This window comes from Gopherus evgoodei, chromosome 1 (genome assembly GCF_007399415.2).
Source record: "Gopherus evgoodei ecotype Sinaloan lineage chromosome 1, rGopEvg1_v1.p, whole genome shotgun sequence".
NCBI lineage: Eukaryota > Metazoa > Chordata > Testudines > Testudinidae > Gopherus > Gopherus evgoodei.
Window position 1 is genome coordinate 120,430,592 of NC_044322.1, and position 13,894 is coordinate 120,444,485.

General features: G+C 42.2%; 1 protein-coding gene across 1 annotated transcript in view; it reads left to right on the forward strand.

The window, feature by feature from the left end:
* CNGA3 (cyclic nucleotide gated channel subunit alpha 3) overlaps positions 1–13,136 on the forward strand; it is a 38,479-nt gene extending 25,343 nt beyond the window's left edge. Inside the window, exons 6-9 of the mRNA XM_030551871.1 lie at positions 4,192–4,299; positions 6,023–6,130; positions 8,968–9,074; positions 11,725–13,136. Coding sequence (XP_030407731.1) covers positions 4,192–4,299; positions 6,023–6,130; positions 8,968–9,074; positions 11,725–13,136 — 1,735 coding nt within the window. The remainder of the gene's footprint in view (positions 1–4,191; positions 4,300–6,022; positions 6,131–8,967; positions 9,075–11,724) is intronic.
* The last annotated feature ends 758 nt before the right edge of the window (positions 13,137–13,894 follow it).

A 13,894-nucleotide genomic window follows, 5' to 3' on the forward strand; every position in this document is an offset into this window, starting at 1 on the left:
ACAAAAATGATCACAACATTTCCTTCTGGCCTTGTGATCTGTGGAAGTGAAAGGGAATAATAACATTTTAGATTTCTGAGGCAATTTAATTCCTTCAAAGGAAGAGCTCTAGAAAATGTGTAATCTGAAATCACTCCACACTACTGTTGGTAATGGCTCTTGCCCTCTAGCTTTGGAAATGGCACAGCAGCCAGTAGCAGCTTTGTTCCTGCCATGACGCTAGTCTAGTTTTTCATTTCTCCCCTCGGTAAAAACAAAAATAAAAAATCCCCAGGACCAAAAGGAAATTCTTTGGATCATTTTAGGCCATATTAGAAACAGAGGAAATTCCTATTCCCCCAAACAATTGTTAATTAATTCACAATACATTGTGAATTTAAAATGATAAATCCTCTGAAAACTTCTTTCCATTTCAAAACCCCATACTTACATTTGGGAGAAATTCTTACTTCTCTTTAAGTGATTTGTTTTTGTTTGTTTCCATGTGCTTGATTTAAAAATAAGTGTAATGTGTGCTCCAACAATGACCCAATACTCAGGATTTGGGGCTGTTACTGTAGAACAGTAATAGTAGAACTAAAAGTGAAAAGCCTGGGTTAGTGGTCAGGACACAGGACTGAGAGACATAAATATGAATTCTAATCCCATTTCGGGCCATGATTCATGCTGTGATCTTGTGCCTGTCACTCAACTATTGGTGCTACAGTTTCCCCAAATGGAGATAATACTGACTTATCTTACCAGGGTGTCGTGAGGCATAGTTAGTTGATATGTAGAGCAGTTTAAAGGTGAAAAACATTATGTAAGCACTACATTTTATTAAATATTATAGTAATATGATTATAATGGTATAGGCAGGCAAGTCTTTCCCAGCCTACGGGGACATCTCCTCTCCCTGTACTCAGGAGAAACAGGACAAAAGACTTTTCCTTTTCTTTTAGTCAAAGGGAATAGACATGAATATCCTTTCAAACAATTACTTGAATGCTGCTTACTCAATAATACTTCAGAGGAAATAAGCTACAGTTTTGGTAGAGCTCCATGTTTGTCAAGATGGAAGGGGCAGCGGAGTGCCCACTCTTGGGGCAGTGGAGACGAGGCCTTCAAGTCTGCAGATGTCATGCAGGGGCTGTGCTTGCTCTCAGGGTAGAGGAAAGGAGTGGCCTGTCCTTTCCTTTGACTCCAGTGGCAAGTCTTTAGAGTGCTTTTGCATTGTACTAACATTGCCATGGCAATAGCTACTGTCTCTTAGAGTAGGGAGATGGATAGAGCAGTGTCTAAACAAAGAGGCGAGTGAATCCAGCCCTCAGTGAACATCTGTAGTAAATGGAGAGGGTCAGGGGAAATTCCATCCCCAAACACAATAAAAACAGCCATCTACTGATGAGTGGGTTAACTACTAATTTTTGTCAAAACACCCCTTCCATGATTCAATGGCATTGATACATTTTGATTGCTTAGCCATGTCAAATTAATCTTCCTTGCATAATCAGGCTTATAAATGTGCAGCAGCACAGTTCTTTTTAAAAGAAACATTATGCCCTAGTGATACAACCACCCTTGGGAGCCAAACACTTGGAGTATCGTGGACCAGTTCATTGATACAAATAGTGGTTATGAATGGGGTTCACGTCATACACAAAAGCATAGTAGCTTGCTGTCAGAAGGGATAATGTGATAACCCAAGAGTGTTTCTGAATGGCATAGAGCTTTGTGGGAACGGCAATATTTGACTTTAAAATGCAATCACACAAGATCAGAAGGCTAATGGTAAAGAAAATGAACTTGTGAATAGCACCCTCTGCTGTTGTGCTAGCCCTGCTAAGGTGGGTTGATGTGCAAAAACTTATTTGATTGGCCTTATGTGTAGGTAGGACTTTAGGAGCTCTTTCAATTAATCAGACAATCAATACAAAGACTAGCTTTGCCCTACAGTTGTGCTCCCTGGATTTTCATGGGCATCAGTGAAGTTTCACTGTATGTGTTGACTGTGCTCAAACCTGGTTTGGTGAACATTTAAATAACCTCTTGGAGAATGCAAACAGGAATGGTTTTAGGATTTTGAATCCTCCCAGCCAAGTAAGGCAGGGGTCTTTCAAATAACCATGCCCTACTGCATCACAATGGGAGTGCGGTAGTAGCAGGGCTCATGTTTATTGCCATTGGGTAAGGGATATTTCCAAGCCAATTGCACTTATCTTAAAATTAGTGAATATATTTTCACACTGTCCTCCTGTCCCTTAAAATACTGTACTCTCGTTAAAACTGGCATGTTCTTAGGTAACTCTACAAACCGCAGCATAAGCTTTCTCTGCTGTGAGAGGCATGTGCAAGAACATGTGGTGAACACACGTGATGTGAGCTCATGGCATTTTTCCCTGCTGTGCCCATTGGCTAAGATCCTGCAATAGGATTTTTCTACTTGCCTCTCTGGTAGGTGATTCTGCTCTCATCTACTCTAGCTTCACACTGGAGTGATTCAGTTCACTTGAATAAATTTACTTCTGATGTGAGAGCAGAATCAAACCTCCGACTTGTCTACACTGGCACTTTACAGCACTGCAACTTTCTGGCTCAGGGTGTGAACCCCCCGGCCCCCCCGAGCACAGCAAGTTTCGGTGGGAGCGGGGGTGTCTGGGAGCCATGCTCCCAGCGGTCGTAGCTATGCCCCTTGTAGAGGTGGGTTTTTTAGAGCGTTGGGAGAGCTCTCTCCCAGTGCTCTGATGCGACCACACAAGCCACATCAAAGTGCTGCTGCAGCAGTGGTGCCAATGTAGACTAGCCTCTAGCATGTGCAGATCAGAGTGGAACAGACAGACACCATGGGAGGAAAATGCCATGTCTACCATGCAAGCCACAGCTCATACGTAGAGTTTTAGACTTGCAAGTTGCCCATTTACATTAAACTGTCAGGGATATTGATGTTTTCCTAACTGAAGCATGGGGACACTGTCTACTTTGGGAAGAAAAATATTAAATACAAACATTGTATGTAGAAATTTTGGGGGCAAATTCTTTGTTGGTATAAATTGATACAGTTCCATTAACTTCAATGGAGTTTCACCATTTGCACTAAAAGAATTTGGCCCAAAATTTAAAGATCAATCAGGCAGTGGCAAAATTCTAGCAAATAATTTCCATCCAATCTGAAAAAGGTTTCTTTGACTATATGGCAAATGGAGACATACCACCACAACCTGGATTTGAACAACCCCAAACTTTGGGGAAGTTCAAATCAAATAGAGGACTGCTTCCTCTGTACTGGGCTGAAGCAGAACCCCAGGTATGAACTCTAGAAGAGTTTGTATCCGGACCAGAACCTTGCAGCTTGAGTCTACCTCTTATGCTGTTGAATGTCAGGAAATAACAGTGTGAAGAGAGAGCAGTAGCAGAACACCATTTGTTTATTTACATTTATTGTCTACGGAAAAATTAATAAATGTGAGGTGAAAACCTGACCTATTTAAGTCAATGACAAAATTCCTATTGACTTCTAGATTTTCACCTTTCATGTTCAGATTTTGAATAACACTGCTGTGCTGAATAGACAGCAAAAACTTGTTTCCACATTTTGATTGGCTTTGTTCAAACATTGGCTATGGTTCTCCCCTTGTACTGGTGTAAGTCAGGGGTAATTTTAATGGAGTTACCCAGGAGCAAAACAAGTGTGAGAGAAGGATCTGACCCTTTTTACTTAATCACTACCACAGCTTTAAACAGGCAGTCGCTGCTGTTGGGGTTAGAGTATATCAAAGGACCAAGTAGATGTTGAGACTGTCGAACCATTTCAAGTTCTAATGCCACAAAATAGATGTTTTTGACTGCCTGAATTTTAAAGACTCAAGCAAACAGGAAACATTTTGCTATAAACAAAGCAAACAATGTTATATGTACTTGCCTGATAAAGCATGGGTTAATCTCTCACAGAATCAGCCAACATGATTTAGTACCATGCTACCCTTAATTCTGGAGTGTAGATCATGTAATACAGGTCCCATTTATACCAAATGGGTGGATGGCCTACTTGAGAAGCCCTGCCCTCTCCTCTTCTGTAGGAGCAAAACCCAGCTCTATAGCCTCCTTTATTCCACCTCAACTTCCATCCTCTAGCCTCGCTTAGTCTAGCCTAGCCTAGCCTAGCCTAGCCTGGTAAATTGGGAACACTGCTAAATGTTACACTATGTTACACAGCAAGAATAAAGAAAAGAAAGATGAAAAGGAGGAGAAAAAAGAAGAAAAAAAGGAGGAAAAGAAAGAGGAGAAAAAAGACGACAAAAAAGATGATAAAAAAAAAGAGGAGTAAGTATTACTAGTGAATGTATGGCTGTAACACACCTCCTGCACCATAGAGCCTTACATGGAGTAGTTAAGTCTTCAGAGCAAGGCTCCTGCTACAGTCAATGTTTTCCCAAGCTGCAGGAGTGTTCTCATGTCAAAGCTATAATGAATTTTCAAATTTGAAACTGCAACTGCTCAAGGAACATGCAGAACCTTCCCAGCCATACAGGTTTTTCCTTGGCACTTTCCCAATGCTTTGTTGCACTAACTTCAGACCAGGAGTAGCGGAAGTTTCCTAAAAGGACGGGGCCACTGGTGCCCAAACCATGGCCGTACCCCCACACCACCCCTTTTGCCCAAGCCCCCACTCTCGCACCACCTCTTCTCTGCAAGGCCATGCCCCAACCCTGCCTCTTCCCCCAAGACCTCCCCCACTCGCTCCTCTTCACCCCGTTGCTCGTCCTTACAGCCGGTAAAGTGATGGGGCCATGGCCCTCTGCCCCCCCTCCCAACCTGTTCTGGCACCCCTGCTTCAGACTGAGCAGTAAAGGGAATTCAAATGATCTCTGATCACCTGAGAAGGCAAGAAATTGCCTTCTCTATCAGGCCCTATTAGTTAACAGCAGTCTCCTTTGCAAGTCTGTACAGGCTTGGTCCTGGTTCAGAATATCTGTAGAATCAAGGTGGGGCACAGAACAAAAACATTATATTTATACAAATACTGACCAGTTCAACATCTTCAGTTATATTTTCCATTATTTACCCTACTGTGAGCAGGAGAAACTCTATTGACTTCAATGTGGATTTCTTACATCAAGCAGTGCATTTGGCCGTTAGTGTATGTAAATAGACAATTGTTCCCTAGTTAGCAATTTATAAACTCCATTCCCATTGATTAGAGTTGGCTTTTGTTCAATGCCATGTAAAGAAAAGATGGAAAGAGAATGAGTGTTATATGTGCAGAATGAACGCTGGTTCTGAGGTGTGCGTTATAATGAATATATCACAGATGTGTGTAGAGTGTGCTGTAGTACCGTATTGCTGTAGTATCCCTAGTTAAGAATGCCATTTCTGGATGGATTCTTTCTGATCCCAGGACATAGATTCTTCTCTCTTAACCAAAGTTTTTTGTAGAGGAAGCTCAGTCAACCTCCCACAGTGTGCAGTGGGGTTTGTCCTTTCACACAAGTCTAAGGTTCTTTGAAACAAACTGGAAGAGAAAAGAATGGGATTGACTTATAAGAGAAAGGGTTATTCTTCTGAGAGTGCAAAGTAGGCAATGACCTCTTTGACTCCAGGAACAGGGTTATCACAATTTTGTTGTGGTTTTTAGAAGAAATTGGTAAAAATTATTGTCTGATGGGAAAAGTCAATAGGTTTGTTTTCAGTTTAAAAGAAGGGTGCCTATACTATGAATGTTCAGAATGGGTTTTTTAAATGATAACACATGTTTCAGTGTTATTTTGACATCTATGTAAATTTTTCTAGTTCTTTTTTATTTCCTTGGATTTTGGGGCATGTAGGAATAGACTGAGTCAAATGAGAAAAGCTTCAGCTGCTCTATTGAGTAATATCTGGGATTTCAGCAGGAATGGCACACCCTCTGGTGTTATGCCTTTGTCATTAACTGAGCTGCAACCATTACAATCTACTAGAAGGGTGTTCAGCCTTGGAGATCAAAAACATGACCTCCTTATGGAAATAATTTCCCTCAGTGTACCTCTGCATGTTTTTTACTTTTCAGGAAGAAAAAGGAGATCTTTGTGATTGATCCTTCAAGCAACCTGTACTATAGGTGGCTGACCATAATCGCGACCCCAGTATTCTATAACTGGTGTATGCTAGTGTGCAGGTATGTATTTATATTTAATGCTTATTTTAGGCTGTGGAAGGAATGCCTGGCTTGTCTGGAACTGGAAAAGCCCACCTGATTCTTTTATTTTAATATAGTGTCCAGACTTTTTCCTCCCCATTACTGCTGCTGCATTGCTCATTCACTAATTAATTTTCTTGAGGATATGTCTTTATTTTATTTTTTTTAAAGGTTTAGGACAGGAATTGGCAACCTTCGGCATGCGACCCACCAGGGGTAATCACCCTGGAGGGCCGAGCCAATTTGTTTACTTGCCATGTCCACAGGTTCGGCTGATCGCGGCGGCTAGCACATCCCTCGGACTGCGCCGCTTCCCGTCGCCCCCATTGGCCTGGGACAGTGAACCATGGCCCGTGAGAGCTGCGACTGGCCGAACCTGCAGATGCGGCAGGTAAACAGCCCTGGTGAGCTGCATGCCGAAGGTTGCCGATCCCTGGTTTAGGATTATGTGTCAAACATCTGTTCCAAATCCTCTATTCTGGTTTCTGTTCTTCTAAAGTGCATGTATATAATATACATACACACCTACATATGCACAGTACATATGTGGAAACAATATCTATGAGATAAAATTAAGAGTCCCGTACATATATCATGTTCTTTGGACTCCCTGCACTCTGCTCACTAATCTGTCTCTCCTGAACAGATTAAAACAGCTGCCATTACTCTCCACCTCCCACAAGTAGCCCAAAAAGCCAGATAAAAGTTCTACCCCTAGCTCTCGAGGTATAGGACGAGTGAGTACTGCATCAGTGATAGGATTATGCTAGGAGAATCTTGCCACCAATCATGGATATAAACAGGAGCTTTCTACTGTTGATGAGAGGAAATTCCAGAAAGATGGAAATTCTTTCTATGCCTTTAGCCTAAAAGTCCCCAAATTCCTTGGGCCTTAAAATCCTGATAGTCTGTAAAAAAATGCTATTTTAGGTGATTTTGAAGAGTGTTTTTCTCCCTCCAAGTCTGTATATTTAGACTCATGATCCTAATGAAGCCTGTTGTTCCAGGCAGAGGGAGCTGGAAATATTAGCAATAACATTTAAGATGTTCTCTTAAAATAGTTTTTTGGTAAAAAATGTGCCCCTCCACACACACTGGATGGGGCACTATCAAGATTTTCTCAGCATTCATTTGGAATTACCTGCAGAACTTATTGCTAAACTCATGCTGTTAAAACCTTTTTATCACACCACACCGTCATGCATTTTCTTTCTTTCTCTTTCATTTTGTACAAAAAACATAGCACTCTTGTTAAAAGCTGTTTCTTCATTATACAGTGTAGTTGTAGCCGTATCGGGTCCCAGGATTTTAAAGAGACAAGGTGGATAAAGTATTATCTTTTATTGAACCAACTTCTGCTGGTGAGAGAAACAAACTTTGGAGCCACACACGGATCTTCTTGTTGTCTCTCTCACCAACAGGAGCTGGTCCAATAAAAGATATTACCTCACCCTCCTTTTTCCCTTTTTTGAGGCAGCTTTAAAAATCTAACAATCCTGATACTATATTAGATTGTTTAATGTGAAATTTAATTCCTTCATAAGAGACCAGGCTGGGGACAGGCATGACTTGGAAAATAATGAGCCTTTAATGGTCCTAGCATCCGTCAGGGTCCTGTCTTAGGGTAGGGGGGTGGACATGACCTCTCAAAGACCTTTCCATCCCTACATTTCTATGATTCTATGATAGGATGAGAAGATTCCTCCATTCTATTTTTTTAAATTGTAAATCTCTGCTTTTGCGAAACAAAAGCTGAGAATATGCATTTCATGCTTTCTGCATTTTCATAGGAGCCCAGAGTGCCTGTCACTGAAATGTTCTTTTCTCTTCCTTCCTGGGATAGAAGTTTGATGACCGCTTGCTAGGTGCCATCAGAGGCAGTTATAGCAGAAGATGCAGTTTTACTTTTACAGATGAGGGGTTGGCTGGTAGTTATTGGACTTTATTCCAGTTTTATTTTCTCCTTAAAGGTAGCATTTAGAAGTGTACAATTTGGTTAATTCCCCATTGGATCATTCTATCTCCCTATAAAGTTTCTTGGATGATTTTGCATGGAACCCCTTTGTATAGTTTATTCATATGTCTTCTTTATGAGTTAGGATTTGTGGCCTGATGATTTTTGTCTGTCTGCCTAAAAAGTCTTTGACTGGCAGCAAGCACTCCCAAATCTGTGCCTGCAGTGGCATCTGTGTGCCATCTAGTGTCTACAGTACAAAGTGACACTAAGCCAATGTATCAGAGAAGAGTCATTTAAAGTTAGTATGAGGAATTTTGACATGGCTTTTCCTCCAATGGCAGGGAGATATTACTGGAGTACGTGAAATGGACAATCGGACTCAGTGTATCAGAATCATATGGGAGTGCTATGAAGGCAGATCACTTGGCCTCTGGGAGACATGGGAGATGGTGTGCCCTGTGTAACACAGGAGCAAACCTTCTTCCAGTTGATCCAAGAATTAACTTGATGGGGTCTGAATGAATTCTGTACAGTCCTCCTCTGCTTGTAGCTCTGATGCTGTGATGTGAGATTTTGAGGATCTGAGCTGAGAAAACTGATGCAGAGTAACTTGTGGGATGTGTGTATATGTGTGAAATTTGCCCCTGCTATGTAAGACCTTTGGTTTCAGAAATATCCCATTATGTTAAGTCATTACATTTAAATTCACAGCAAATACTCCAGTGCAGACATGATGCCCACAGCTTGTGCAGTGCCAGCAACAGTTGCTAAAATGCTTTCAGAATACATATATAGTACTCTCTGCGCCTGCTTATACAAGAGGAATGAAATCTTCCATGTCTTTGTGGTTATTTTTTAGAGCCTGTTTTGATGAGCTACAAACTGAACATATTATATTATGGGTGGTCTTGGACTATAGCTCAGATATCATCTACATACTGGACACATTCGTCAGATTCAGGACAGGTGAGTCCTCTTAGGATTTTACATTGTTTTCAGACATAACATGGGTTATGCCTTACTGGATCAGTATGCTGGTAGCCCATATGGTTCAATATCCTGTCTCCAACAGCATCTAAAACTAGATGCTTCTGAAGAAAACACAGGAAACTTTGAGGTGGGAAATTGTAGAATAACCTGTGTTTAGGAAAAGCCTTCCCTATCGCCCCTCAATTAGAGATTGGTATATTCCCTGTCTTATATCCCTTCCAAATTTAAAAACAAAAACAAAACAGCCCTATATACTATAATGGTGGATTTTTTAAATCCATATAAATGTTGAGTATGTTTTTTTAATCCTGCTAATGTCTTGGCATTAATGATAGTTTGTGGCAATGAATTCTACAGGCTATTTATTCTCTGTGTAAAAAAAAAGTATGTCATGAGGTGACGGAGCCAGTTTGCCTGCAAGAGTGCTGTGACAGCCTCTGCTAAGAACTTTTCTCTTGCAGTGGATTTGAACCAGAACTTTAATACTGTGTTTTGTGCAACCAAGCAAATGACATGAGTAAAACGGTGACAACAGTTGCAGGAGGGAGGTAAAACCTGCTATTGCCATGGGAGACATTTAAACAATTCACAGCAGAAAGTAAACTCAGCCTCCTTATCATAAATATATTTAAAATATAGATTAGTTTTTCATATTGTGTCACATATTTGTCTGCATCACTCAGCCCAAGTTATTCACTTAAATCGGGAGAGGAGTATTGGTCTTGTGGTTAAGGCTAGCACTAGACTGCAACTTTCTAGAGTGCAGTTCCCAGTTCTGCCACAGACTTGCTGTGTGACCTGGAGCAGGTCACTTAGAGTATGTTCACACTGCTATTAAAAACCCGCGGCTGGCCTATGCCAGCTGACTCGGGCTCATGGGGCTTGTCCTCGTGGGGCTGTTTAATTGCAGTGTAGATGTTCAGGGTCAGGCTGGATCATGGGCTATAGGGTCCTGCGAGCATAGGCGGCAGGTTATATGGGCTTGAGGTGCCCGAGCACCAGAAATATTCAGCGCTGGGGGCTGTGCTCCAGCAATATTTGGAGCTGGGTCTCTCCTCTGGCCCTACTGGATCGGGCCCCGGCTGCCATGGGTCTCCCCCCCGCCCCGCCGTGTCACTGCCTGAAAGAAAGCGCCGGGTGCCTCTCCCGTGCCTGCTTGCACTGCCGGAATAGCACATTGCTATGCGGAGTGGCTCCCGGGAGAACTGCTGTCTGCTGCCCCAGGGTCCTAGCTCCCCCCATCTCCTTATGGCAGGGCAGGCTGCCCTTACCCTGCCCTTCTGCCCTAGCCCTGAGCCTCTCCAACACCCCACACCCCTCATCCCCAGCTAGAGCCCTCATCCCCCTGCACCCTAATCCTCTGCCCCAGCCCTGAGTCCCCTCCTGCATCATGAATCCCTCATTCTCAGCCCCACAGCCCTCACCCCTGCACTCCCTCCTATCCCACCCCCTCCCAGAATATGCACCCTCTCCCCCTTCCCACACACCCCTTCCTACCCCCAAAGCCTGCACCCCTCACCCGCTCCTGTGCCCCCACCCCCAGCCCAGAGCCTGCACCCAAACTCCGTCCCATAGCCTGCACCCCTCACCCTCTCCTGCACACCCACTCCCTGCCTCAGCCTGGAGCCTTCACCCAGCACCCAAACTCCATACCAAACCCTGCACCCCTCCTGCACCCTAATCCCCAGCCCAGGACCTGCACCTCAGACCTCCCTCCCCAATAAAACCCCTCCCAGAGCCTTAGGCAGGTGGGGGCGGAGTTTGGGGGGGACGGGTTCTGAGCACCACCAAAATTTCTACAAACTTGCCACCCATGCCTGCGAGGGATGAGGGTCCCAGAACTTGGGCTCCAGCCCGAGCCCTAATGTTTACACTGCAATTAAACAGCACCCTAGCATGAGACCTGCAAGTCCGAGTCAGCTTGCATAGGCCAGCCATGGATGTTTAATTGTAGTGTAGACATACGTTTAGAGACTGATTTTGCTATCCTTACACTGAAGAGCATCTTAATCCATAGACTTCAGTGGGACTAATCATGGAATAAAGTGCTACTCAGGATGAGGAAGAGTATCAGAATCTGGCCCTTAATCTCTGTTAACATTGAGGGAGGGTGGGGTAATAATGCTTCCATTCATGGTGTGGCTTATCTATTTGGACCCTGATCCTGCAATGAGATCTGCACAGATAGAACCAACACCCACATGGAGCTATACTGACTTCATTAGGGCTCCGTGTTTCAGTGGTCCAAATAATTGTCTTTGTGAGTTTGGGGCCTTTATACTGTAAGCTCGTTGGTGGCATATACTGTCTTTTAATGTATATAGAATGTTTATCACAATGGACCCCTAGTTTTGGTTGAGGTCTCTATGTGCTATTGTAATTCTACTGCTACTACTAAATATAAAGCTTATACAATATCTTTTTATGAACTATACTAAAAACCTATGGAAAGTACATTAATGTCCATATATATTATAAGTTTGAAATGCAATAATGTCTTCAGTATTTGCAAGCAAATAGGAATCCTTCAAGCATAAGCTGCAGCCGGTTTCTGACTAATTATAGGTTTGTGGTCCATCTTCTAATGTATTATAACAAAAAACGGTTATTTTTTTATCCTTTTAAGGCTTTCTTGAACAAGGCTTACTAGTCCAAGATGAAAAGAAACTAAGACTACATTACACTACTACCGTACAGTTCAGATTAGATATGCTCTCTCTTTTACCAACAGACTTGGCATATTTAAAACTTGGGTTGAACTATCCTGAACTACGGTTTAACCGCTTGCTGAGGTTTGCCAGGCTATTTGAGTTTTTTGACCGCACAGAAACCAGGACAAACTATCCAAATATGTTTCGGATTGGAAATCTTGTCTTGTACATTCTTATCATCATCCACTGGAATGCATGCATATATTTTGCAATTTCAAAGCTTATTGGGTTTGGAACTGACTCCTGGGTCTATCCCAATGTGTCCCATCCAGAATATGGACGTCTATCCAGAAAGTATATTTACTGTTTGTATTGGTCAACACTGACACTAACGACAATTGGAGAAACCCCACCTCCTGTGAAAGATGAAGAATATCTCTTTGTGGTCATTGACTTCTTGGTGGGTGTGCTGATCTTCGCTACTATTGTCGGTAATGTAGGCTCTATGATTTCCAACATGAATGCCTCCAGGGCAGATTTCCAGGCCAAAATTGATTCCATAAAACAGTATATGCATTTCCGAAAGGTGACAAAGGATTTGGAGGCCAGGGTCATTAAGTGGTTTGATTACCTCTGGACCAACAAGAAAACAGTAGATGAGAAAGAAGTTCTTAAAAACCTGCCTGACAAACTTAAGGCTGAAATTGCTATCAATGTCCATCTAGACACGCTAAAGAAAGTGCGTATCTTCCAGGATTGTGAAGCTGGGCTTCTTATTGAGCTGGTGCTGAAGCTGAGACCTACAGTCTTTAGTCCTGGAGATTACATCTGCAAAAAGGGGGATATTGGGAGAGAAATGTACATCATTAAGGAGGGGAAGTTGGCTGTGGTGGCAGATGATGGCATAACACAGTTTGTTGTCTTAAGCGATGGCAGCTACTTTGGAGAAATCAGCATCTTAAACATCAAAGGTAGCAAATCTGGTAACAGACGGACAGCCAACATCAGGAGCATTGGTTATTCCGATCTATTCTGTTTGTCCAAAGATGATTTGATGGAAGCCCTCACTGAATATCCTGATGCCAAAAAGGCATTGGAAGAGAAAGGGCGGCAAATTCTGATGAAAGACAATTTAATAGACGAGGAGGCGGCAAAAGCAGGAGCCGACCCTAAAGACTTAGAAGAAAAAGTAGAAAGACTTGAAAGCACTCTGGACAATCTACAGACGAGGTTTGCTAGGCTCATGGCAGAATACAACTCAACCCAACTCAAAGTAAAGCAGAGACTCACCAAAGTGGAAAACAAAATGAAGAAATATGGAAGTGGCTTCTTATCTGATGGAGGGGAAGAATCTGTAAAAACTGAAGAAGTGGAGAAAAAGAATTAATAGTTCATTTATATTTCCTCCTTTAATCTAGAATATTTCAGCATGTAAAGCCATAAATATATATATGTATATAAACATATTATATATGTGAAAACACTCTCTCACACACACACACACAATTATTTTTATATGGACTCCAAGAGAATGGTTTTTAGAGTTTTTAACTAAAGCAATATTTTCTTGTAAATAGGAAATTGTTACTTTTTATCTTGTTTTTAAGCGGAGACTTTGGATTGTCATTTGGGTCTCATTTTGTACTGATGACGTGTTTCTTACGAGTCATGCTCAGATTATCTTTAATGTGGTATGTATAGATCTTTACACATTTAATTGTTGTTTATCTCTTTCCATGGTCTGGTTGAAGGAGTCATGTGTAAAGTAATGGACTCTTCCAGAAAGAGGAGACAGATCTGTATTAATAATTAACTATGCTATGTCCACACGCTCTACTTTGGTAACCTAGTAACCTACTAAATCCATGTAGTAAATCCAGACTACCCAAAATCTATATTCTTTCACAGCAATGTTAAGAAACCTATAGGAAAGGCCTGTCTTGGCTATATAATCTGTTACGTGCTATGAAATACCCAGGTACTTGAATGCTACAGATCTCGAAATGACTCTGTTCTACTGTGCTCTGCTGTGGTCATTGGAAAGTCCTTATAGAGCAACCAATGGTGCTTAACCTTCTGCTTTTATATAGAGGGCCTGTTCTCCATCCCCTGGGATTTCATCCGGCTTTTGGGGCAGAACTCCTG